The sequence below is a fragment of the Malurus melanocephalus genome, unplaced genomic scaffold, assembly GCF_030028575.1.
Source record: "Malurus melanocephalus ecotype Western Australia unplaced genomic scaffold, MMel_1.1 scaffold_635, whole genome shotgun sequence".
In the NCBI taxonomy this organism is placed as follows: Eukaryota; Metazoa; Chordata; class Aves; order Passeriformes; family Maluridae; genus Malurus; species Malurus melanocephalus.
In genome coordinates, this window is record NW_026623867.1 from 128,707 (window position 1) to 150,381 (window position 21,675).

Here is a 21,675-nt window from a genome sequence, read left to right on the forward strand (position 1 = left end):
TCTGCATATCTTCTGCTCCTTATTCAATACTCTCAATAGGAGCATGAAAAGATGGAAAAATATCCTGCAATCTGATACAAAGATCTGTGACAAGGTGGTGTCAGCTCTGGTGATATAGCAAGAATGACACTTAAACATCCCTAATRCCAATTATTATTGCTTTTTAAAGGCTTCTGACAAATGTCAGTGCAGTGCTGAGAATTGCTTTGTTCTGCACTTCCAGCCTGCTCTGCCTACTCAAATCAGGGCAGCTTTGATTCATGTCTTCCCTTTTATTTCTGTGAGATGAGCCATGCTGATCTGTTAATGGGCACATTCCTTCCTCCTTCCAGTGCTCCCAAAACAGTCATTTCCMGTGCTGCCATCCCAGATCTGGGATCTCCTGTGCTCACTGCTACCTGTGGTGGCTGGGAGAGGAACAGCCTGAAATCACCCAGTTTTGATCTGAGAGACACAGAATGTTACAGCAGCACTTCAAACACTCCYTGCTCACGTGCTGCTGAGCTCTTGGCTTCTCTCTGAACGTGCAGACCTGATCTGCAGAATAACTTTYAGCAGAAAATATTCACCTGTATCCCAAGTGTTGAATTTCTTCCCTTTTGTCTTTCCTAGTTCAAAGCAAACCTTGAAAAGAACAAGCAAGGCTTAGAGTCTGACAACAAGGAGCTGGCCTGTGAGGTGAAGGTGCTGCAGCAGGTCAAGGCAGAGTCTGAGCACAAGAGGAAGAAGCTCGATGCTCAGGTGCAGGAGCTGACTGCAAAGGTGTCAGAAGGGGAAAGGCTCAGGGTGGAGCTGGCGGAGAAGGCAAACAAGCTGCAGGTAAGGCCTTGCAAGTCCCAAACTCCTGGAAAACAGGCAAGGAACTCCAAGTTGTAACCATGGGCAGAAATGGCCTGTGGCTGATGTGGGAGGTGACCTCAGCAAGGACTYTCATGGACTTGGGAGGCCTTAAAGTGCCTCATGTGGGGAGARCTGGACTGCAGTGACATCAATCCTGGACATTTTGGGCTGTGTGAGAGCCACAGTGGCCTTCAAGGATGTGGCTTCCATCCCGGAGAGCAAATCCTGAGGGAGCTCTGCATAGTCCAGCTGGAATTCAGGGTTTGRGCTTGACTCTAGAACTGAGTGGATTGGGCTGAGCTTTTCCATAGTCCTGAGCAAAAATTGGTAGTGGCCACAGGTTGCTTTTGTGCTCAAAGCTGGGTGCTTGGCAGGGAGGCACTGCAAGAGCAGGCACACTTTTCTGGGAAATGAAACAAATGGGCAAAATGCAGCCATGGCTGCAATGAGGACTTCAGGGAAATAACTTCAAAAAGGGAATGGCCCACTTCCCTTTGGAGGGACCTCTCAGGCTGTCTCTCATGTATAGAAAAGCTGTGTAGCCCAAAATAATAAGCTGGCACCTGGCAGTGACCTTTTCTCTGACAGGGATGCTTTAAACACACCTGCCACCCTGATAATCCCTGAATTAATGCTTCCATGAAATGCATGGTTTTAGAATTAAAAATAACATTAAAGTGTGAGTACAKGTATCAGAACAAAGTGCTGTACTAAATATCAGAGCTCATAGCATAAGTCTTGTTTTGGTCCTGCACTTCAGCACTGACATACAACTTCAGTTTGGTGGCCAAACTTCAGTATTTTTAGCTGGGATCTTTTGCTGTCTTGCCATACCTGGAATTTGCTGGGGTTTTGTGTTTGCAGTTAGTTGCAGCTCCCAGTGGGGTTTGGGCTTTGCTGTTACCTTTGGCCTCTTGCTTTGCAGAATGAGCTGGACAATGTCTCCAGTCTCCTGGAGGAGGCAGAGAAGAAAGGCATCAAGTTTGCCAAGGATGCAGCCAGTTTGGAATCCCAGCTCCAGGATACACAGGTGTGTGTGCAGCAGAGCTGGGCTCAGCCCTGGAGCTTTGCTCCTCAGGAAATGCTGGCAGAAAATACATTTTCAGTCATGCTTTGGGGTAGAAGCTGAATTTCCTGTTCAGTCCAGTGAAATGGGATGGATTGGGATGGCTCAGTTACACATGGAACCAGTTTTTCATTTTCTGAGCTGCACTACCTGATAGTTGGTTGTTCTCTTTTATATCTTTGTGGGAGATAAGAATCAAATTTAAGAAAACCCTTTTCAGGTAGAATTTTATGTCAATATCCTTGGGATATATGAGGAATAATACCCTGTCTTCCACTGACAGCTTCAAGTTCTAACAGCTGAAGTTCAAACTGTCAAGTTTTAGTTCTTAATAAATTAAGAATTAATTTGATCTTGATAAATCTTATTAGTTCTTAATAAAATGCAGCTTTCTGCAGATGAATTCATCACTGCAATATGTTCTRTTTTTCCTGTATCAAAGTTTTAATGGTGATCACTTAACTCCTTGAATAATGTTAATCACAACTGCAGGAGTTTGTAGGGAGCAGGATGGGGGAGAAGGGGTGGGATGAGGGTTACACCTTTCATGACTTTCTGTTCTGACAGAAGTTTCCACTGCCACATTACAGCTGCCTTTAAAGWGACCTTTGAATTTAGGCAGTGCAGAAAAACCTGAGAGCATTCTGCCATTGCAGGATTTGCTTCTCTGTGTTCCTCCCAGGTAGTTTAAAATAGGTACTCTATGCTTGTGTGAAAAAAGAAAAATACATTTTGAAGGTGACTTCTGTGCTAGTCCCTTGAAAGATGGATCATCTATTAACTTCTAGAACAGACTCTGACATGAATTCCCTGATCAGAAWTATGCTTTGTCAAGGTTTAAGTGTGCCCAGAATGAATGGCCAGTGGCTTTTGGAAAACCCAAATAACAGATATCTTCATAAAGTATGTCCTTGTCCCAAAATCTGAGAGAAAAATAAATGTGGAACTCCACACRTGGAGCTGTGGAGGTTTCAGAGCTCGCTGAGCTCTGCCCATGCCTATTCCAGGAGCTGCTYCAGGAGGAAACCCGCCAGAAGCTCAATCTCAGCAGCAGGATAAGGCAGCTGGAGGAGGAGAAGAACAACCTGCAAGAGCAGCAGGAGGAGGAAGAGGAGGCCAGGAAGAACCTGGAGAAACAGATGCTGGCCTTGCAATCCCAGGTGAGCTCTGGGAGTGGCAGGGTTTGTGCAGAGCCTGCACATCCCAGGAGAGTGAACTGGGGTGGCAAAGCTTTGGGATACACATCATGTAACTGGCACAGGTGCTGAAGCAGGTTTTGGTATAAAATTTCCTGGTTTTCTCCACTACAGTACTGATGTGGACAATGAGCTGTGATGGGCAGAGGTTTGCCCTGCTTGGCACTCTGCAAACTCCCAGGTTTTGTGTCCCCTTAGCCTGCAGAARCATCTATTCCTGGCTCTGCACTTTGCACCTGCATGCCTGTCCTTCCTCTCATGATGCACTAAGAGACTTGATTTTCTTGAATTTCAGCTGGCTGAGGCCAAGAAGAAGGTAGATGATGACTTGGGAACCATTGAAGGCCTGGAGGAGACWAAGAAGAAGCTGTTGAAGGACATGGAGTCCCTGAGCCAGCGCCTGGAGGAGAAGGCCCTGGCTTATGACAAACTGGAGAAGACCAAGAACCGCCTGCAGCAGGAGCTGGATGACCTGATGGTGGATCTGGATCACCAGCGCCAGATTGTCTCCAACCTGGAGAAAAAGCAGAAGAAGTTCGATCAGGTACTCCAGTTTCCTGTCATCTTCATGGGTTTTTGAGGATTTTTAAGCAGCATCTTGTTTTTATTGGTGCTGCAGAAATGAGCCTTGTGTAAAGAAGGGTCTGACTGGTGTGCTGGGGTTATTTATTGATAAATCTCCTTTRTTAGGAGTAACTGGTCCCTCCCAAGTTCCATGAGCCAAGTGCCATCTCTGAGGCTTGTTAGATCAAGTAACCAGCTCTTCATGTACAAAAAGGGAATTATGCTGGAACAAAAACCTAAGAGGTTTATTGTAATCCCTCAAGGTGGGCTAAAAACAGGATCTGAAGAATGAAAAATGGAAATCACACAAAACTCCCTTAGTGTGGATGAGCCTCTTGCTTTCCTCCTCTCATCCCAGAGGAGCTGTAGCTGTTCTGTCGATGGCACTTTGGTCATGAGTGAGGGACCAGCAGCTACTGAAGGCAAATTAAACCTAGAGCATGAACCACTTCCTGCATAAAACACCTGAGGCAGGAAGGACCTGACCATGCAGCTTAAGGGATGCATTCATTGTTTCTTGTGTTCAGATGCTGGCAGAAGAGAAGAACATTTCTGCCAGGTATGCAGAGGAGCGGGATCGTGCTGAGGCAGAGGCGAGGGAGAAGGAAACCAAAGCCCTGTCCCTGGCTCGGGCCCTGGAGGAGGCCCTGGAGGCCAAGGAGGAGTTTGAGAGGCAGAACAAGCAGCTGCGAGCGGATATGGAAGACCTGATGAGCTCCAAAGATGACGTGGGCAAAAATGTGAGTGTGGTTCCACAGCCTGTCAGTGAGAGACTGCATTGTGGGGATCAYAGGGAAACCTCCCTGTGACACAAGGACAGGACTTTCTGAGGCTCACCCAGAGTGCTGGAGCAGTGAATGCCCAGAATTAGGAGTGGTGTTTGTTAACATCAGGCCTCTTCCAAAGCTGTATTCTCACCCCTGCRTGGAGGAGCCCAGGTGTCAGTTTTATACTTTGGATCTGTGGAGATGGGACTGCAGGCAGATGGAACTCCTGGGATAGAGGGGGACAGCCATTCCTCATTTTCATATGCTGGGGGTATTTTTTCATATGCAYGTGAGGTCCAGTGAGGATTTCTGTTACCTTTGGTCAAGCTGGTTGAACCAATGGCAGAGCAGAGCTGTGGCCCTTCAGTGCCCTCCCTCCTGTAGCCAGCTGAGGCATCAGTGAAGGCCCCCTGCCCTCCCTSATGGCCTTGGCTCTGTCCCCGTGGCACAGCCCCCAGCACTGGGACCCCCCAGTGTCACAGGCCCCAGGATCCAGATTTACCTTCTGCCAGCCTGGGTGAGGGGATTGGSTCTGCAATGGGACAGTGTTGGGGTGATGGGGCCTCTGCTGTCCCAGCCCCAGCGTGCAGAAGCAGCCTGGCATTGTCACAGCGCTGGTGGCACCTGCCCTGACTGGAGACCTTGGCCAGCACTGCTGCTGCCCCGTGGCACTGCAGCTCTCCTCTGCCAGGACCTGCACACAGTCAGTGGGGTCTCACAGGGAGATCCAGAGCTGCTGTTCTGATCCCCTGTCCAGCTCAGAGTGCACAGAATGCAGCCACTGCCCKTCCTGCCCTGAGGGAGAGGGTCTGATCTGTGTTTGTGCCTCAGGTCCATGAGCTGGAGAAGTCCAAGAGGACCCTGGAGCAGCAGGTGGAGGAGATGAGGACGCAGCTGGAGGAGCTGGAGGATGAACTGCAGGCCACAGAAGATGCCAAACTGCGTCTGGAGGTGAACATGCAGGCCATGAAAGCCCAGTTTGACAGAGACCTGCAAGCCAGGGATGAACAGAACGAGGAGAAGAAGAGGATGCTGGTGAAACAAGTACGTCTGCTTCACTGGGCTGTGCTCAGGACAGGGGGAGGGGGTTCTGTCAAAATTCTGGGCCCTTGTGCTACCACAAAAATGAACCTTTTTGCTTAAAGATTCCATTCTATGGAAATCCCAAACCCAGAGAATTGTTACCAACCATAGGACAGTTCTAGCTGAGGGTTGGCCACTGTCACCAGTGGCCTCCAGAGCTGCTTCCCGAGGYTTGGCTTTTCTGCTAGGGTGTATTCCAAGGACACGGATATCTCAGTGGCACCTTCAAGCCCATCCTATTTGATGTCCAGGAGCAAATCTGTGGATGCTGAGATAGACTCAAAAGTCAAGTGAGCAGTTTCCTAAAGAAAAATCATGGCAGAGCTTCCAAGTTCACTGGACTTGAGAATTCTAGGAGCACRGAGATCAGAAGAAACTACAAAAATGCCTTTAGAGGTTCATGCTTGTAAAATAAGATGTTTCTAAATTAACATCAAGTGCTGAGCAATAAGCCAGCCAGCATTTCAAGAATTATCACAAGAAAACAAACACTGAGAATCACCAGTATAGAGATACCTTAGGAATAAACCTGGCCTGGAGGATGTAGAWGGTCACTGCAGTGCAAAATTGCTGTTACCTGAGCTGGACAAGAGCTCCTGACCTTGCACAGGGAGGGAGATTTGCTTCAAACTAAAATAGTCCTTCCTGCTGGTAACMTGTGGCATTTCTGCCTCAGTTGGTTTTTGCACATGTTTGGCTCAGTCCATGTTGCTCTGCTGTTCATACACTCTTGTTTTGTTTTGGGAAAAGGAGTTGGTGCTGTATGAATGCCAGTAACAGGCTGCTCAAAGGGAATGGTTTCATTGTTTCCTTGAGACAATGAGGTGATTCTGCTTCTTATTTTCCATCAGAATTGGTGGAATCTGCCCTGGATCCATCCCTGGGGGCGGGTGGGAGTGGTGGAYGGGAGGCTGAGCTGGAAATGTTCCAGATGCTGAGTTCTGTCCTTGGTTTCCCTTTTGCCCCGCGCAGAGATCTGGGATTGGGCCCTGCCATGGGCAGTGCCTGCCCCGTTAGCTGCCATTGCAGAGCTTGTCCCATGGAGCAGTGTTCCCTCTCCCTGGGCAGGCCTTTTGGGGTCCCTGGCTGTGGTGTGGGTGCCCTGCAGGGGCTGATGCTGTCCCTGCCCTGGTGCCCAGGTGCGGGAGCTGGAGGCCGAGCTGGAGGACGAGCGCAAGCAGCGGGCGCTGGCCGTGGCGGCCAAGAAGAAACTGGAGATGGACCTGAAGGACCTGGAGGGGCAGATTGAGGCTGCAAACAAGGCTCGGGATGAAGCCATCAAACAGCTCAGGAAGCTCCAGGTAGGCACAGCTGATCAGGGAACTGCTCCAGGAGGAGAGGAGAACCAGACTCCACGGGCGGGTCTGAGAGAATCCAACCTGGACTTGTGCCCTGCTCACATCTCATCCTTTTATAGRATCACAGAATGGGTTGGGTTGGGAGGAGCCTTTGGGCTCATCTCATTCCAAACCCTCCTGCCACAAAACCACTTTCCTGCCACATCTCTGGCAGCGTCCAAGGCCAGGCTGGATGGGGCTTGGAGCAGCCTGGGATAGTGGAAGGTGTCCTTGCCCATGGCAGGGGTGGCACTGGATGATGATGATGATGATGATGATGATGATGATGATGATGATGATGATGATGATGATGATGATGATGATGATGATGATGATAATGATGATGAAGGTCCCTTCCAGCTCAGGCCATTCTAAGATTCCACTCAGTGATTCTATGGAATGATTGAAGTCTTGGAATGGGATATTTCTGACCAGGCACTGAGGGGTGGAAAGATGGGAAAATGAAAGGTGGAAAGATGGGAAAATGAAATTTTTCTGTGAACAGAAGAAATGCAAGTGCCTCTAAATGCAATGCAGCCACTTTGGAGAAAGGCCTTATCTCGGAAGGGCTGAAATGTTCCAGAGCTAGAATGCACCTTGGGCTGGTCCCTGAGCAGCCTGGCTGTTCCTYACCCTGCTCTCCTGCAGGCTCAGATGAAGGACTACCAGCGGGAGCTGGAGGAGGCCCGAGCGTCCAGGGATGAGATCTTTGCCCAGTCCAAAGAGAGTGAGAAGAAGCTCAAAAGTCTCGAAGCAGAAATACTCCAGCTCCAAGAGGTGAGATGGAAATCCAAGAGATTTGTTTTTCTTCCTAGGGCAAGGCAAAGGTCAGAGAGTAAAAMAAGTAAAAAGCAATATAGTGAATTGAACAGAGAAATGGGAGCCAGGAGAGCTCTGATTCCCTGCTGCAGGTCATCAGTGAGGTTGTCACTGCAGGAATCATTCCAGGAGCCTGGACTTCCTGGGTAGCAGGAAAGCTTTACTGCTGCTTAAACCCATTGGAGGCTTCCCTGCAATGTGCTGAGGGTCTCTGGGAGGTGCCATGCACAGTGTCAGCACTGAAATGGGCTGTGAGGGTTGAGGTATTTCCAGTTCCCTCTCTGGTGCCCCTGAGGAACATCTGTGTGTGGGGAGGTTGGTCCCTCTGCCCCTCAGCCCTTCCTGGCATGTTTGCCCTCAGTGTTGGTAATCTCTGTAAGAGCTCCAGGTGCTGCTGCACCTCTCTGTCTCTGTCCCTGTGCTGCCACAATGTCACACACTGCATAGCGTCCCTGGGCCCCTCCTGTTGGCTTTAGCTGCAGAACAAGGCTCACCACACTTCCTGTGGAGCCTTCACAGAGAACCTGGCGCTGCCTGGAGCTTCTTTAGTTGGACTTTGGTGGCCTTCAGACACCAAAAGTCTGAACTGTGTCACTGTGTCACTGTGGCACTTGTAGTGTGTTTAATTGTCRTTAGCAAATGCTAGAGTGTTTCTGCCACTTAAAAGGGATTTATAACCTGAGGTTCAGTGCTGTGTTTGCTGTTGTGCTAAAGCTTCTTAATTTTTATTCTCTTCTTGTCTTCATGCTGAGAACTCTGTAAGAGCCAAAAACATTTGCTTAATTTAGTGCCTGCTTGATATTGAATGTGTGTATCAGAGCATGTGGCACAGTGGTTTCGCCTGCAGCTGAGGCCTTCGATCTTACTGAGTTTCACAGATACTTTTCTACCCTTGCTTTGTGTGGGGAACACTTTGGGGACAGGGAGAAGTGACTCCATTGCAGTCACAGGGCGYTGAGGGAGTATCCAGCTGATGTGTCCTGCTGACATCCACAGCTCCATTAAAGCCCCCAGGAATATCCCAGTTCACAGCATCTCCCAGCTGTGGGTAGGAGGCTGGATTGTTTGCAGGATTGCAGGATTGCAGGATTCATTCATTCCTGGTGCTGCACTGACCGTTCTCCCCCCGTCAGGAGTTTGCGGCGTCGGAGCGCGCGCGGCGGCACGCGGAGCAGGAGCGGGATGAGCTGGCTGAYGAGATCGCCAACAGCGCCTCGGGAAAGTGAGTGTGGGCTGTGGCCGGGCAGGGACAAGGACAGGGCCAGGGYRGGGTCAGGCTRGAGAGCACAGAAAGGTTCTTCTGTCCYCAGAGGGTGCTGGCACTGCCCAGGCTCCCCAGGGAATGGTCCCGGCCCCGAGGCTGCCAGAGCTCCAGGAGCGTTTGGGCAGCGCTGCCAGGGATGGACAGGGGGGATTGTTGGGGGGTCTGGGCAGGGCTGGGGCGGCACTGGGTGATCCCCGTGGGTACTTTCCAGCTCAGGATATTCCCTGATCCCAAGTAACCCACCCAGGAGCTCTGTTGGCTCTGGACCCCCCTGACCCCTCCCCCTGTGCAGGTCAGCACTGCTGGATGAGAAGCGCCGGCTGGAGGCGCGGATTGCCCAGCTGGAGGAGGAGCTGGAGGAGGAGCAGAGCAACATGGAGCTGCTCAACGAGCGCTTCCGAAAGACCACGCTGCAGGTGAGCCAAGAGCAGCTGGAGCTGGCTTTGGGGTTCCGTGGAGGCTCTGGTGACACTGAGTGACCCCTGTCCCCTCCCTGCCAGGTGGACACACTCAACTCAGAGCTGGCCGGCGAGCGCAGTGCGGCCCAGAAGAGCGAGAAYGCACGGCAGCAGCTGGAGAGGCAGAACAAGGAGCTCAAGGCCAAGCTGCAGGAGCTGGAGGGCTCTGTCAAGTCCAAATTCAAGGCAACAATCTCTACTCTAGAAGCCAAGATTGCACAGCTTGAAGAACAGCTTGAGCAAGAAGCCAAGTAAGGAGGAAAATCTGGTTGCCTGTRTAGATTGAATGGCTGAAAGTTCCATGCTGGAAGTTTCTGAAGGGCTTGGCTTGATTGCCTGGGTACTCCTATTCAGGGGATACTTTAACAAGGCAGCTGTGAAGGAACAGGGAGTTTCAGAATCAATTTGCTTGCTAACAGCTGGATGAGCTCTGAAACATGTTGGTGACCCAGAGCCACAACAAGATGGCTGCAGGAGTTTGGGACAAGGTAGAATGTCCCCTGAGACCCCTGGYTGCTTGGTTGGTGGGACAGTTTGAGTAGAGATGAATCCCATGCTCTCCAGAAGTCTTTCTGCAGTGAATTACCCACCTGTTCTTGCAACCCTTTTCTCAAAATGCACTTTTTTAGCTGGTTCCTCTCCACWTCTGCAGGTGGGGGTTGTCCCACCACCACCTCCGTCCTTCCTGTGCTCTGGGCTCTGCAGCAGGACCGTGCTCCTGGTTAAGCAGCAACTTCAAAGCTGCTCTGTCCAATCTCCTYGTGAAGGCACCCTCTGAGCCCCCTTTCCAGCCTGTCCTAGCTCCCGTGGCCCCAGGGCTAAGGCTCTATGCTCTGGGAGCTGCATTGCTGCATCCCTGCATGCCTGTATCCCTGCGTCCACTCATCCCCACATCCCTGTGTCCACTCACCCCTGCATCCACTCATCCCTGCATTCCTGCACCCTTGCATCCCTGCATTTCTGTATCCTTGCATCTACTCATCCCTGCATCCCTATATCCTACTCATCCCCACATCCCTGCGTCCACTCATCCCTGCATTTCTGCACCCTTGCATCCCTACGTTTCTGTATCCTTGCATCTACTCATCCCTGCATCCCTATATCCCCCTATCCCTGTACTTCTGCACCTCTGTATCCCTGCCTTTCTGTATTCCTGCATCCCCTCATCCCTGCATCCCAGCCAGCCCCCAGTACACCGGCTCAGTTCCACTGCCGGTGTCTGCACATTCAGAGAGCTCTGTACCAGTTTCCCCTTCWGGAGGGACAGATCTGGTGTTCCCAGCTCTCGAGCACGGGGACCAATGCTGGCTTTGGATCCTTGCAGGGAGAGAGCAGCTGCCAACAAACTGGTGCGGCGCACGGAGAAGAAGCTGAAGGAGGTTTTCATGCAGGTGGAAGACGAGCGGCGCCATGCGGATCAGTACAAGGAGCAGGTGGGTGGGGGCTCCTGAAACCTCCGTGGGGTGGGAGGGGCTTATGAAGAGAATTGTAATGGAAATATCTGAGGGAATCTCCTGTGATGGTGAAACCACCAGAGAAGCCCGAGCAGGGATTTTCCTTGTGAGTGTGTGCTCTGCTGGAATGGCTGTCCCCACCTGGTGTTCCCGGAGTTCCTGAGGCTGCAGCCCCAGCCAGGGGGCACAGGGACAGGGGCTGCAGCTGCTGGGGTGATCCCGAGTGCTGGGCTTGSTTGCAGATGGAAAAGGCCAATGCCAGGATGAAGCAGCTCAAGCGGCAGCTGGAGGAGGCGGAGGAGGAGGCCACGCGTGCCAACGCGTCCCGGCGCAAGCTCCAGCGGGAGCTGGACGATGCCACAGAGGCCAACGAGGGGCTGAGCCGGGAGGTCAGCACCCTCAAAAACAGGCTAAGGTCAGTGCCCTGGAGCCCTGGGACTGGGATTGACCTGAGCCCTTCTGAGCCCACAGAGCCYCCATGGTGCACCGTCCCTGGGGAGYGCCCAGCTGGGGAACTGCAGGGCTGAGATTGGGAGTGGGTCASACTGGAGCCTGGGGATGGGTACAAGGGAGTTGCTACATATTCCCCAGGGATATTCCTGACAGCTCTGGAGCTCAAACTCCTCAGAKTTTACAGTGGCAGGGTCCCTGGGTAGCCAGTTCACCCCAGCCACAGGTAAGTGTGACGGGGGAGGTGACTCTATTGTGCTTTTCCGGTGGCTGGTGCTGACCCCGTTTTTCTGGCCCTCACTTCTGGGAATGTCGCAGCAGTTTTCCTTGAGAGCAGGTCTGTTGGATGCAGGTGGGAGTCAACAGGGGTGAGGCTCCTGCAGCCYGTGAGCCATATCGAGGGGCACAGAGGGGCTGGGCCTGGCTGAGCTGAGCTTCCCTGAGCAGCCTTGGCATTTTTAGAGAACCTGCTCTTGTCTGTGCTTGGAGCTCCTGCAGAGACAGCACTTTGGGTGACTGGGGACTTGCAGACCTCAGGTGATGGTGTAAACTGAGCAGGGATCCAGAGTGCCAGAACAGAACAGGGCTCTGGCTCCTTGAGCAGGGAATGGGGTTTGAGATCCCCTGTGGGAACCTTTCCCCCTGGGCAGCCTKGGGCTGAGCTGCCCCATGCCCAGCTGGTTGAGCAGGGAGGGCTGCCAGGGTGACCTCACTGTGACMTTTCAGTACCTGAAGGGACATTGGACAAGGGTCTGGAGTGCCATGACAAGGGGGAATGCTTCCCAGTGCCAGAGGGCAGGGATGGATGGGATATTGGGCAGGAATTGTTCCCTGGGAGGGTGGGCAGGCCCTGGCACAGGGTGCCCAGAGCAGCTGTGGCTGCCCCTGGATCCCKGGCAGTGCCCRAGGCCAGGCTGGACATTGGGGCTGGGAGTGACCTGGGACAGTGGGAGGTGTCCCTGCCTGGCAGGGGTGGCCCTGGATGGGCTTTGGCGTCTCCCCCAGCCCAGCCCAAGCCCTCCCGTGCCCCCGGGCTGGCCGGGCTGTGCAGGACCCTCACCCCGCTGTTGTCCGGTTCGCAGGAGGGGGGGTCCCATCACCTTCTCCTCGAGCCGCTCGGGGCGGCGGCAGCTGCACATCGAGGGCGCCTCGCTGGAGCTGTCGGACGACGACGCCGAGAGCAAAGGCAGCGATGTGAACGAGGCTCCGCCCGCCCCCGCCGAGTAGAGCCCGGCCCCGCCTGCATGCAGAGACCTTTCCAGCCCCGGGCAGGAGCGCGACCGCCCTGCCCTCGGAACTGCCTTGTGGCCGGAAAGCTGCCTTACGACCCTCGGCATGTGCTACAAGGTTCCTTATCATAGGTCAACCATGTCTTAAGGCTCTCCAGCCTCACCACACTGTACCCTGCTTCAGATATAGGTACAACTGCTTTTTTATATATAGTAAACAACCGGGATCGTCTCTGTTCAGTGCATCTCTTCTCCAGATACTCATTGTAAAGCCATTTTCTAAAGCATCATGTGAAGGATGAACCTTTTTTTTATCAATCCAGCAGCGTCATTCCCAGCGGGTGGCTGTGCATGCCTCGTGTCCAGCAGCTCCATCCTTCGGGCTCCGGGCGCGCCGGCCCCACGCTGGGCTCTCGGATCCGTGAAGACCAAACCGCACCCGTTTCTTTCTTTTCTCCCATTGTTGTGATCCGCACATGACCCCTGAGTGAACTGTGAAAAACGGCCTTGGGAAGTGTTAGAGGGAAGTGTAGGGATGAGTGAGTAGTGTCCGTTTTTATCCTGCAGTCCCGTTTGAAGTGTTCTCAGCACCTGCTCCATCCGTTCGTGTCCATGCAGTCCAGGCACACCGAGGTGGGTCCCCGTCCCCTTCACAGCCCTGTGTGCTCAGAGCCCCCGGGATAATGTGAACACCAGTGGGAAATAAACACACAGCACAGGCAAAACTAATTTATTAATGTGAGGCCGAGTCAGGCCGTGGGAGGCTCCGGGACCCCCGCAGCCCCAGGGTCCTGTGGGGCCGGGGCTCGGGGCTCCCGCCCTGGATGGATGGATGTTGCCTGCCTACAGTTAACATGCCAGTGGATGTGAATCCTTTTTTTTTTTGTTGTTGTTTTGTTGTTTTGTTTTTTTTTTTTTTATTTTGAGCAGTATTACAGTGAGTAGTTAGCATTCTTTTTGTTTAAATAGCTGAAAACTGACATTACAGAAAGTGCCTTAGACACTACAGTACTAAGACAACGTTACATATATAATTTGCCTATATAACAATGATTTAATGTATTAATTTTGACTGTGCTTCATATCATGTACCTCTCTAGTCCAAGTGGTATTATTGATATTAGTGACAATGAATCAGTGTTAACTAGGAAACTTCCTCTGCCACATGCTCAAAACCCATGGATTTCCCTTTTTGGTTAAAAGCTTTAACATCTGTCGCAAAGGTTTTGTTGTGTGTGTTTGGATATTTTTAATCAAACTGGCTGTTGACCACCAGGCGTCTGACTGCAAATATCTTGTTTTCTTGTATACCCATATTTCTAGACAATGATTTTTGTAAGACAATAAATTTATTCATTATAGATGCGGCCGCCTGCTCTGTTTACTTACTGGAAGAGCTCTCCCGAGGCTGGCATAGACCTTAATAAACGAGATATGACTGGAAGCTGCCTTTTCCCTTCTTCCTGTTTTGTTTGCTTGCTTTTTTTTTTCCTTTTATTTTGACCTAAATACAGCATCAATGGCTTGGTCCGAGCTGAGCCTTTGCCTTTGAATGCCATTGGCAGGGCCCAGCTGGAGCACAAAGGGAGCTCTGAGCTCTGCTGCTGCCCCTCAGGGCTCTGGCACAGGCACAGCCCCGCTTCAGCAGGGCCCAGGCTCCTGCCTGAGCAGTTGCATCCCGTATTTTGGGGTCCTGGGGTGCAGAACCTGCCCTGGAGCTGCAGATGGGAATCCTGGGGGGGGGAGCTTTTGGCTGAGTCTGGGACCTGGGGGGTGGGGAGGAGGTTAAAAACCTGAGGGAATGAGGACCCTGAGCAGASGGTGGGACTGGGAGGGGTGGGTGCTGCTCCCACCTGTTCCACGGCACCTGTGGGGCCTGGCTTGGGGCTACTGGAGCCCAGGGCTGACCCAAGGCTCYTGGATGGAACCTGGGTCAGTCCTGGGCACTTTTTCCTTCAGTGCTATGGAAAAGAAGAGAGGAGGAAGGGCTCTTCTCTGCCTCTGGCACGGCTGGAGTGGGGCAGCCCTGTCCCTGCCCTGGCACAGAGTCCGGGCGCGGGGTGAGGGGGAGCCGGGACTGTGATGGGGCACGAGGGAGGGAGGGATGGCTGCAGGAGGTGACTCCGCGGGGCTCGGGGGGTGACAGGCTCCGGCCGGGGCTGGCAGCGAGGGCATTCTCGGAGGAGCGGGATGTTCTCCCCGAGGGCATTCCCGGAGGAGCGGGATGTGCTGCTGGGTCATTCCCGGAGGAGCGGGATGTGCTGCTGGGTCATTCCCGGAGGAGCGGGATGTGCTGCTGGGTCATTCCCGGAGGAGCGGGATGTGCTGCCCGGGTCATTCCCGGAGGAGCGGGATGTGCTGCCCGGGTCATTCCCGGAGGAGCGGGATGTGCTGCCCGGGTCATTCCCGGAGGAACGGGATGTGCTGCTGGGTCATTCCCGGAGGAGCGGGATGTGCAGCCCGGGTGTCCGTGCGGGGTCGGGCCCGGGATGGAGCTGAGCCCGGCCAGGGAGGGGCAGCACCGGCACCGCCTCAGCCCAGGGCCGGAGTGTCCCTGGAAGGGCCCCAGCTCAGCTCTCCTGCACGGGAAACTCCTTCCAGCTGCTCCAGGGAGGCAAAAAATCCCCCGRGAAGCAGCTGGAGGCTTCCAACACCTCCCCAGATGCAACACTGTGTGCCCCGATCAGTGCCAGCAGCAGGGGCTGGGACGGTGTTTGCCCCTGTCCCCAAACTGAGTGACATTGCCAAGGGAAGGGGTGTGGGACAATGAGGCAGTGACTCAACCCTGGCCCCTCCCTGGSGCTTGGCAGAAAACCCTGCGGGACAAAGTAAGAGCCACGGCCACTGGTTCTGCAAAATCCACTGATTCCACATTAAAAGAACTTTATTTTTGGAAGATTACTCTCATTTGTTTTCATTCTTTTRAGACCACATCATGTCAGTGGCACCAGGGTGGAACGGTACATCCTATGGAAACATGCCAGAGAGAGGCTGAATAAATAAAGCTACAAAGCCCAAGTTATGTACAAAGACCTCAGGCAAAGGTATTATGTTTACAAATCTATGTACAATAAAACAAATGTAAACAGTCAAATGCAGCAGAGGATGCACAGGAAGGAAGGACCATACAAACCCTAATGGCAAAGGGACAACCCCACCTCCACTGCTGGGCCAGTGGGGTTTTTTTCTCAGCATCTGTAACTCAGCCACCTGGGAGCTGCAGTGYCCTGAACGACGATCGCTGAACCCTCAGCTCCAACCCTGGCTCCATTTGCTGGTTCAGTCTACAAATCCACCGACTCTGAGGCACATGGACAGAGAAACCACACAAATGTGCTGCTTGAAAGACCCACAAGGTACAGTCACCCCAAACTGTCACAGAAGCCCACAGGTGATGCTGGACAACCCAGTCCTACAGCCCAGGGGTGATGGCCAGGGGGGTTTTTGGGGYCAGATGGAGCAGCGGCTTCCTAATGCTGCCATGGAGTCGCTGTGTGAAGGGTGAGGGACGAGGCTGAGCCCAGTGGGGCCAGGGAGCTGTGAGGCAGCCATGGGGCACAGGAGGGCACAGCCCTGGGACAGGGCCCTGCCCACGGGGCCAGCTGGGGGCACAGCCCCGGGCACAGCCCTGCCCACCCCTGCACCAGGGCAGGAGCCTCAGGGAGAACAGCGCAGCCAGGCTCGGCCCTGCCAAGGCCTCTGGGGGGCTGGGATGGTCACCCCAGTGTGCTGTTCACCCCCATCTCCCTCTGTGCCCCACAGGAGCCCAGCCCTGTGTGTGTGTCCAGCGTCCAGCGGGATGGGGCCATCCCAGCTGGGCTCAGCCAGCCCTGCTCCCACTGCTGGGGGTGCAGCGGGCACTGAGCCCGGACCTGGGGCCGGGTCTCAGGTGCCAATGGCCCCAGGACCACCCCAACCTCCCCTGGGGCACCTCCACAGGGTCTGAGAGCAGTGCCTGGGAGGGGACAGGGGAGCCTGGGAGGGAGCAGCCAAGGCTCTGTCACACCTAAATGAGAAGAGAGGGAGGGCCAAGGAGCAGAGCAGGACTCCGTGTGCCCCCAGCACAGCAGGACTCAGTGTCCCCCAAGCAGAGCAGGACTCAGTGTCCCCCAAGCAGAGCAGGACTCGGTGTCCCCCAAGCAGAGCAGGACTCGGTGTCCCTCAGGCAGAGAGGGGGTGGCAGCTCATGGGGCTGGGGCAGAGAACGTCCACTACAGCGACAGCAGAAAACAAACTGTATTGACAGACATGGAGGGCCGTGGGCTCGGGGTCTCCTCTCGGGGCCRTGTTCCCGCAGGGTGGGGACGGGGAGGAATCGGGAGTAGCTCTTCGTGTGCTGGGCTGAGAAAAGCATCCAAGTCCAAAGGCTGCTCCCGCGGGCTCATACGCTCAGTGGGAGCATTCCCGGCGCTGAGGACGGTCGGGAGCCCCCCAGGCCGGGGGGCCCTTGGTCAAAGCCGTTCACTGCCCTGGGAACAAGAGAGAGCCCGTTAGGGGAGGGACAGCCCGGGACAGGGCACTGCTCCCCCCACCCCAGCACCTGGATCCCACTCCTCCTCCTCCTCCTCCTCCTGGTGTCCCTGGGACAGGGCCCCAGCTGTGGCTGCCAGCTCAGTGTCCATCCCCGGGCTGGAGCTGGCACAGCCTGCCCGAGGTGCCCAGCCCAGGAGTGGCTGCAGTGCCTGAGCCTGTGGGGCTCAGCTGGGTCTGTGCAGGGAACAGCCCAGYCTGCCTGGACAGTGAGCTGTGCCTGGGAAAACAGCAGAAAATGCAGGGTGAGGGCTCTGTGACAGGGAGAAAGCCAGCCTGGGCATGGGGGGCTCCAGGGCCACATCCTGCTCACTGCCAGCGCTGCCTCAGGGACACACGTGCCACCAGCTCCCAACCTGGAACCCAGGACAGTGTCCCCAGGGCAGGCCAGGGCGGTTCCACTGAATCCCAGGAGGGGTTGGATTGGAAGGGACCCATCCAGTGCCACCCCTGCCATGGCAGGGACACCTCCTGCTGTCCCAGGTCACTCCCAGCCCCAATGTCCAGCCTGGCCTTGGGCACTGCCAGGGATCCAGGGGCAGCCACAGCTGCTCTGGGCACCCTGTGCCAGGGCCTGCCCACCCTCCCAGGGAACAATTCCTGCCCAATATCCCATCCATCCCTGCCCTCTGGCACTGGGAACCATTCCCCCAAAGCTCCCACATCATTCCCATGCAGCTGCTGCTTACTGCTGACCTTGCACCTCCTGGATCAGGGATGCAGGAACCCCCAGCACAGGCAGGAGGCTGCTGYCAATGCAGGGACAGCCACCAAAGCCTTCCACAACCAACTGCAGGTGAAGAGCTAAAACCTGGGAGAATTCCAATCTTTCCCSGAGCCTGAGAAGGAGTAGGAATGGGATTTTTCTCCCAGGATTTTCCCCCAGAATCCCAACCTTTCCCTTTTAACATTTGCTAGCAAGGCCAGGTTCCCATGGGAACAGSTCCCTGCTGTGCAGGGCTCTGCCATTCCCACTGGCACAGCCTGAAGCGCAGGACAGAGCAGGGATTAGAAATCGCCCTTTTCACATTCTCCTCCTTCAGATGGAAGCTTCAGCTCCCATGTGAGTGTTTCAAGGGCAGGAGCCTCCCTACCTGCACTGAAAGCTCTGGAGAGGCTGGGGGACAGCCCCATCTGGGTTTGGATGAAGAGATACGAAGCCACCCTGATCCCAGTGAGTGYTCTTCTGTCAGCAGCTGGGACTGAGTGGGACAGAGCAAAAATCCACCACAGAAACCCCAGCACCAAACAGGACTGAAATGGGGGTGTTCYCTGCTGTTGGAGCACAGCAATTTCACCACTGGGGGCCTGCAAGTGTTTAATGAATCACTCAAACTCTCCAGAACTGCCGGGATTCCTGCACAGAATTCTGGAATTCTAYGGAATTCTGGCACTGACACCACTGAGACAGCACTGTCCACACTGGGACATGGCACAGTGGGATGGGAGGGACAATTCCCAGCCCCCACCAAGGGCCTGCAGGTCCCTGTAATGCCCTCAGCCCTGCACGAGGCTGGCAGGAGTGGACACGTCCCCACAGGGCTCAGGGCCTGGCACATCACTGCCGCACTGGGCTGTGGCCACCACTGGCCCTGGTACCTCCATGGCCCTGGCACTGTGTCCCTGCCATCCCTCCCATGGCCCTGGCACTGTGTGTCCCTGGTACTCCCCTGTCCTTGCCAGCGCCTGTCCCCCTCCATGGCATGACCAGTTTGAATGCAGCCCCTTCATGTGGCATTGGCCGCTGGCCCTGAGCCAGGGATGGGCAAAGCCAGCAGCACCAAGGTTGTGGTCAAAGGGCTGTTGTTGCTGTTCACTGCTCCCAAACAGAGCTGCCAGCCCCAGCCCTGCCTGGAGCCCCTCCCTTGCTGTCCCTGCACCCCTGGCTCTGCAGGTGGCCTCTCCTCTGGCTGAAGTGACACTGCCGTGCCTCCTCAGCTCCTGCTCAGGGACGTGAGATGTCCCACAGCTTGGGGGCCCTGTTCCACCTCCCTGAGGCTCAGGCGAGACCTGAGGCCAGCAGAGGCTGAGCACAGCCAGAATCCCAGAATCCCAGATTGGACTGGGTTGGAAGGGAGCAATCCAATCATTCCAACTCATTTCAACTCCCTGCCATGGGCAGGACCAGCTCCCCAGCCCAGGCTGCCCCACAGACAGGAGCAGAAGCCACAGGGGCATGACAGGACCCTGACTAAATCCCTTGGGTCACAACTTCTGTGAGCTCTGAGTGCCCCCCAGCACAAGGGGGGCAGGAGTTTTTATCTTCATCTTTCTGCTGAAGATGGGAAAGGTAAAACTCCCTTTTGGAAGCCTTTGGAGATTTCACTGCTGTTTGCTAATTAAAAAAATGAAAGCAGGAAGGCAGCTTTTGCCAGGATCAGCTGCTGGGGTCAGCTCCCTGCTCTGCTCCTCACATCCTGCCAGCCCAACGTGTGCCAGTGCAAACCCAGGCAAAGCAGCAGCCTGGATTTGCTGGGCCCCAGCAAAARGCACCAAACAGCAGCAGCTGGGGGATACCAAGAGCTGGCACTAAGGCTGAGCTTAGSAAGGGTTTACCCAGCCTTGGGTTTCTGGTGGTAACATAGAAAGGCACAAAACAAGGGAAAAATCAGCAGTGAAAGACAGAATTAAAGGAAAATAAAGTATTTTAAACACAGCAACTGTACAAATAACCAATAAAAGGTCCTGTCTAAGCTTCTGGGAGTGAGCTGGGAAAAGTCCTTGTGCTCCAGCTCCAAGGCCTCAGGCAGCTCTGGGAGGTCTCTGGAGCCTCTTGCCCACAGTGATTAACCCCAGCCAGATCCCCCTCCTGCTCCTGCCCCTCTCCCTGAYCCTCAGAGCACCCCACACACTCTGTGGTGCCTGTGCCATGCCCTTGCTCTGGGATTCCCAAGAAATCAGGCTCCAGGAGCAGTGTTCCCTGCTGGAAATGTTCCTGCAGTGCCATGGGCTTTGTGACAATATCCAACCACTCCCCCTGCCCTGAGTGCTAATCTGGACTCATTAAACTGCATTTCCAGCTCTATTTTGTACTTAGCACCTCATGCCCAGGACCCTCTCAGCTCAAAGAATCCAACAAATCCTCAGTGGAAGATATTTCTGGACCTGAACAGCCCAGCCTGAAGGGAAAATGGAGCTGGTAGAGCACACTTGGACACGGCACAGCTCTGGAACTGCACAGCCCTGGGACTGCCCCAGGTGCTTCCAGCTGCCACTGCTGGACAGGGACACAGAGCAGGGACACTGCTGTCCCCTCCCTGCTTCACCCCTGGCCATCTCCCAGCACGCCTTGTTTGCTCTCCTGTCAGTCACAACCACTTCACTGCACACCAGCAAGTCAAGAGCCACAAAACACTGAAGGAAAACCACAACCAAAGGGCAAAMCTCCAACATGAACTGCATCCACAGCAGCCACGCCTCCCCTGCATCCCTGCTGTGACCAGTTCAATCAGAAACATGCACTTATTTGAGAATTCAACAGATCAAGAAAGCAAGCAGCACTCAGGCTTATGTTTGCAACAGGTCACAGCAGCAGAGAGGTTTATTTTGAGTAAGGAGAAATAAAGTCAAGGGCTGTTAGTGTGGGACACTAACAACTACCTCGTGCAGTTGTTAGCAGAGCCCCAGCTCTGCCCCAAGCCCCAGGTTACAGCACATGCAGCAATCAGTGCAAATGAATTCATTTACCCATGACCAAGGTGGGGAATATGACCTTCTCACGCCTAGTGGAGAGAAAGGGAAAGTTTATGTTCACAAAAATGACATTCCTGAGCATAACCCTGGAGGCAATAAATGGGGCCAAGCAAAGGTGTTAAACCAAACCTTAGTAAAGCACTTCTCTGGGAGCCCTGCACAGCGAGAATGCTCTGCACAGGCAGGGCTGGGGTTATTCACCTGCACCTGAGCCACCCACAGCACCCTCTTCTCCATGGAAGCCTTTTAGAAAGGTGGATCAGGGATGGAAAAAGACCCAGATTACACAGCTTGGTGTATTCTGAGCAGGGCTGTRGATACCAGGGCAGAGACACCCCTGACTGCTGTGTGTGAGCACAGGCACTTCTCACATTCAACCTTCAGCTTGTTTCATTAAAACAAAGCCCAAGGCATTCACAAAAATAACTAAAAATAAACATCAGCTAGGAGGACTTTGGCATTCAGGACTGCAGGACGGGGAACAAGCACCTCAGGTTGGCTGTCCCAGTGCCAGGGCCCTGCAGAGCCTGGAGTAGTTCTGCTCCCTGGACAAAACTGGCCTGACATTAACAACCAATTAACAACAATTACAACAGCAAAAATCAAGTATCTATCCAAGGCCATCCTCAGTGCTGCTCTGCCATTCCCTCACATCAGGACAGAACCTGCACGTTCCTGAAGGGACAAATCTGCAGGRGACTGATCTTACAGCTCAGAGCTGCACTCACACTGGGGTCAGGCTCCAGCAATACTCTGGGCAGGGGGGAGATCCCATGGCTGGAGAGGGAGGAGGGAAGAGACAAGAGCAGGCCTGGCTCAGCCCCTTGCGCCCATCCAGCACACCCACTGTGGGCCAGCATGGCCAGGGCTTGGCCACTGCCCCACCACGGGCTGGCCAGGGCTGGGGACAGCTCCCAGCCCAGCT

General features: G+C 54.3%; 2 protein-coding genes across 4 annotated transcripts in view; one reads left to right on the plus strand and one right to left on the minus strand.

The window, feature by feature from the left end:
• Window positions 1–13,888, plus strand: part of MYH10 (myosin heavy chain 10) — a 95,984-nt gene extending 82,096 nt beyond the window's left edge. Inside the window, exons 28-41 of the mRNA XM_057383461.1 lie at window positions 613–819; window positions 1,766–1,870; window positions 2,914–3,066; window positions 3,398–3,646; window positions 4,194–4,406; window positions 5,265–5,477; window positions 6,656–6,817; window positions 7,502–7,630; window positions 8,806–8,894; window positions 9,229–9,352; window positions 9,437–9,645; window positions 10,719–10,827; window positions 11,091–11,263; window positions 12,381–13,888. Of these exons, the coding sequence (XP_057239444.1) occupies window positions 613–819; window positions 1,766–1,870; window positions 2,914–3,066; window positions 3,398–3,646; window positions 4,194–4,406; window positions 5,265–5,477; window positions 6,656–6,817; window positions 7,502–7,630; window positions 8,806–8,894; window positions 9,229–9,352; window positions 9,437–9,645; window positions 10,719–10,827; window positions 11,091–11,263; window positions 12,381–12,525 (2,280 nt within the window). The 3' untranslated portion in view covers window positions 12,526–13,888. The remainder of the gene's footprint in view (window positions 1–612; window positions 820–1,765; window positions 1,871–2,913; window positions 3,067–3,397; window positions 3,647–4,193; window positions 4,407–5,264; window positions 5,478–6,655; window positions 6,818–7,501; window positions 7,631–8,805; window positions 8,895–9,228; window positions 9,353–9,436; window positions 9,646–10,718; window positions 10,828–11,090; window positions 11,264–12,380) is intronic.
• A 2,857-nt stretch (window positions 13,889–16,745) lies between these two features.
• NDEL1 (nudE neurodevelopment protein 1 like 1) overlaps window positions 16,746–21,675 on the minus strand; it is a 23,331-nt gene continuing 18,401 nt past the window's right edge. For 2 of the 3 annotated variants that reach the window (XM_057383466.1, XM_057383465.1), the window contains exon 9: window positions 16,746–16,996. In XM_057383466.1, coding sequence (XP_057239449.1) covers window positions 16,909–16,996 — 88 coding nt within the window. In that variant the 3' untranslated portion in view covers window positions 16,746–16,908. Of the gene's footprint in view, window positions 16,997–20,744; window positions 20,780–21,675 lie in introns of all 3 variants that reach the window. The other variant, XM_057383467.1, reaches the window with a different exon arrangement.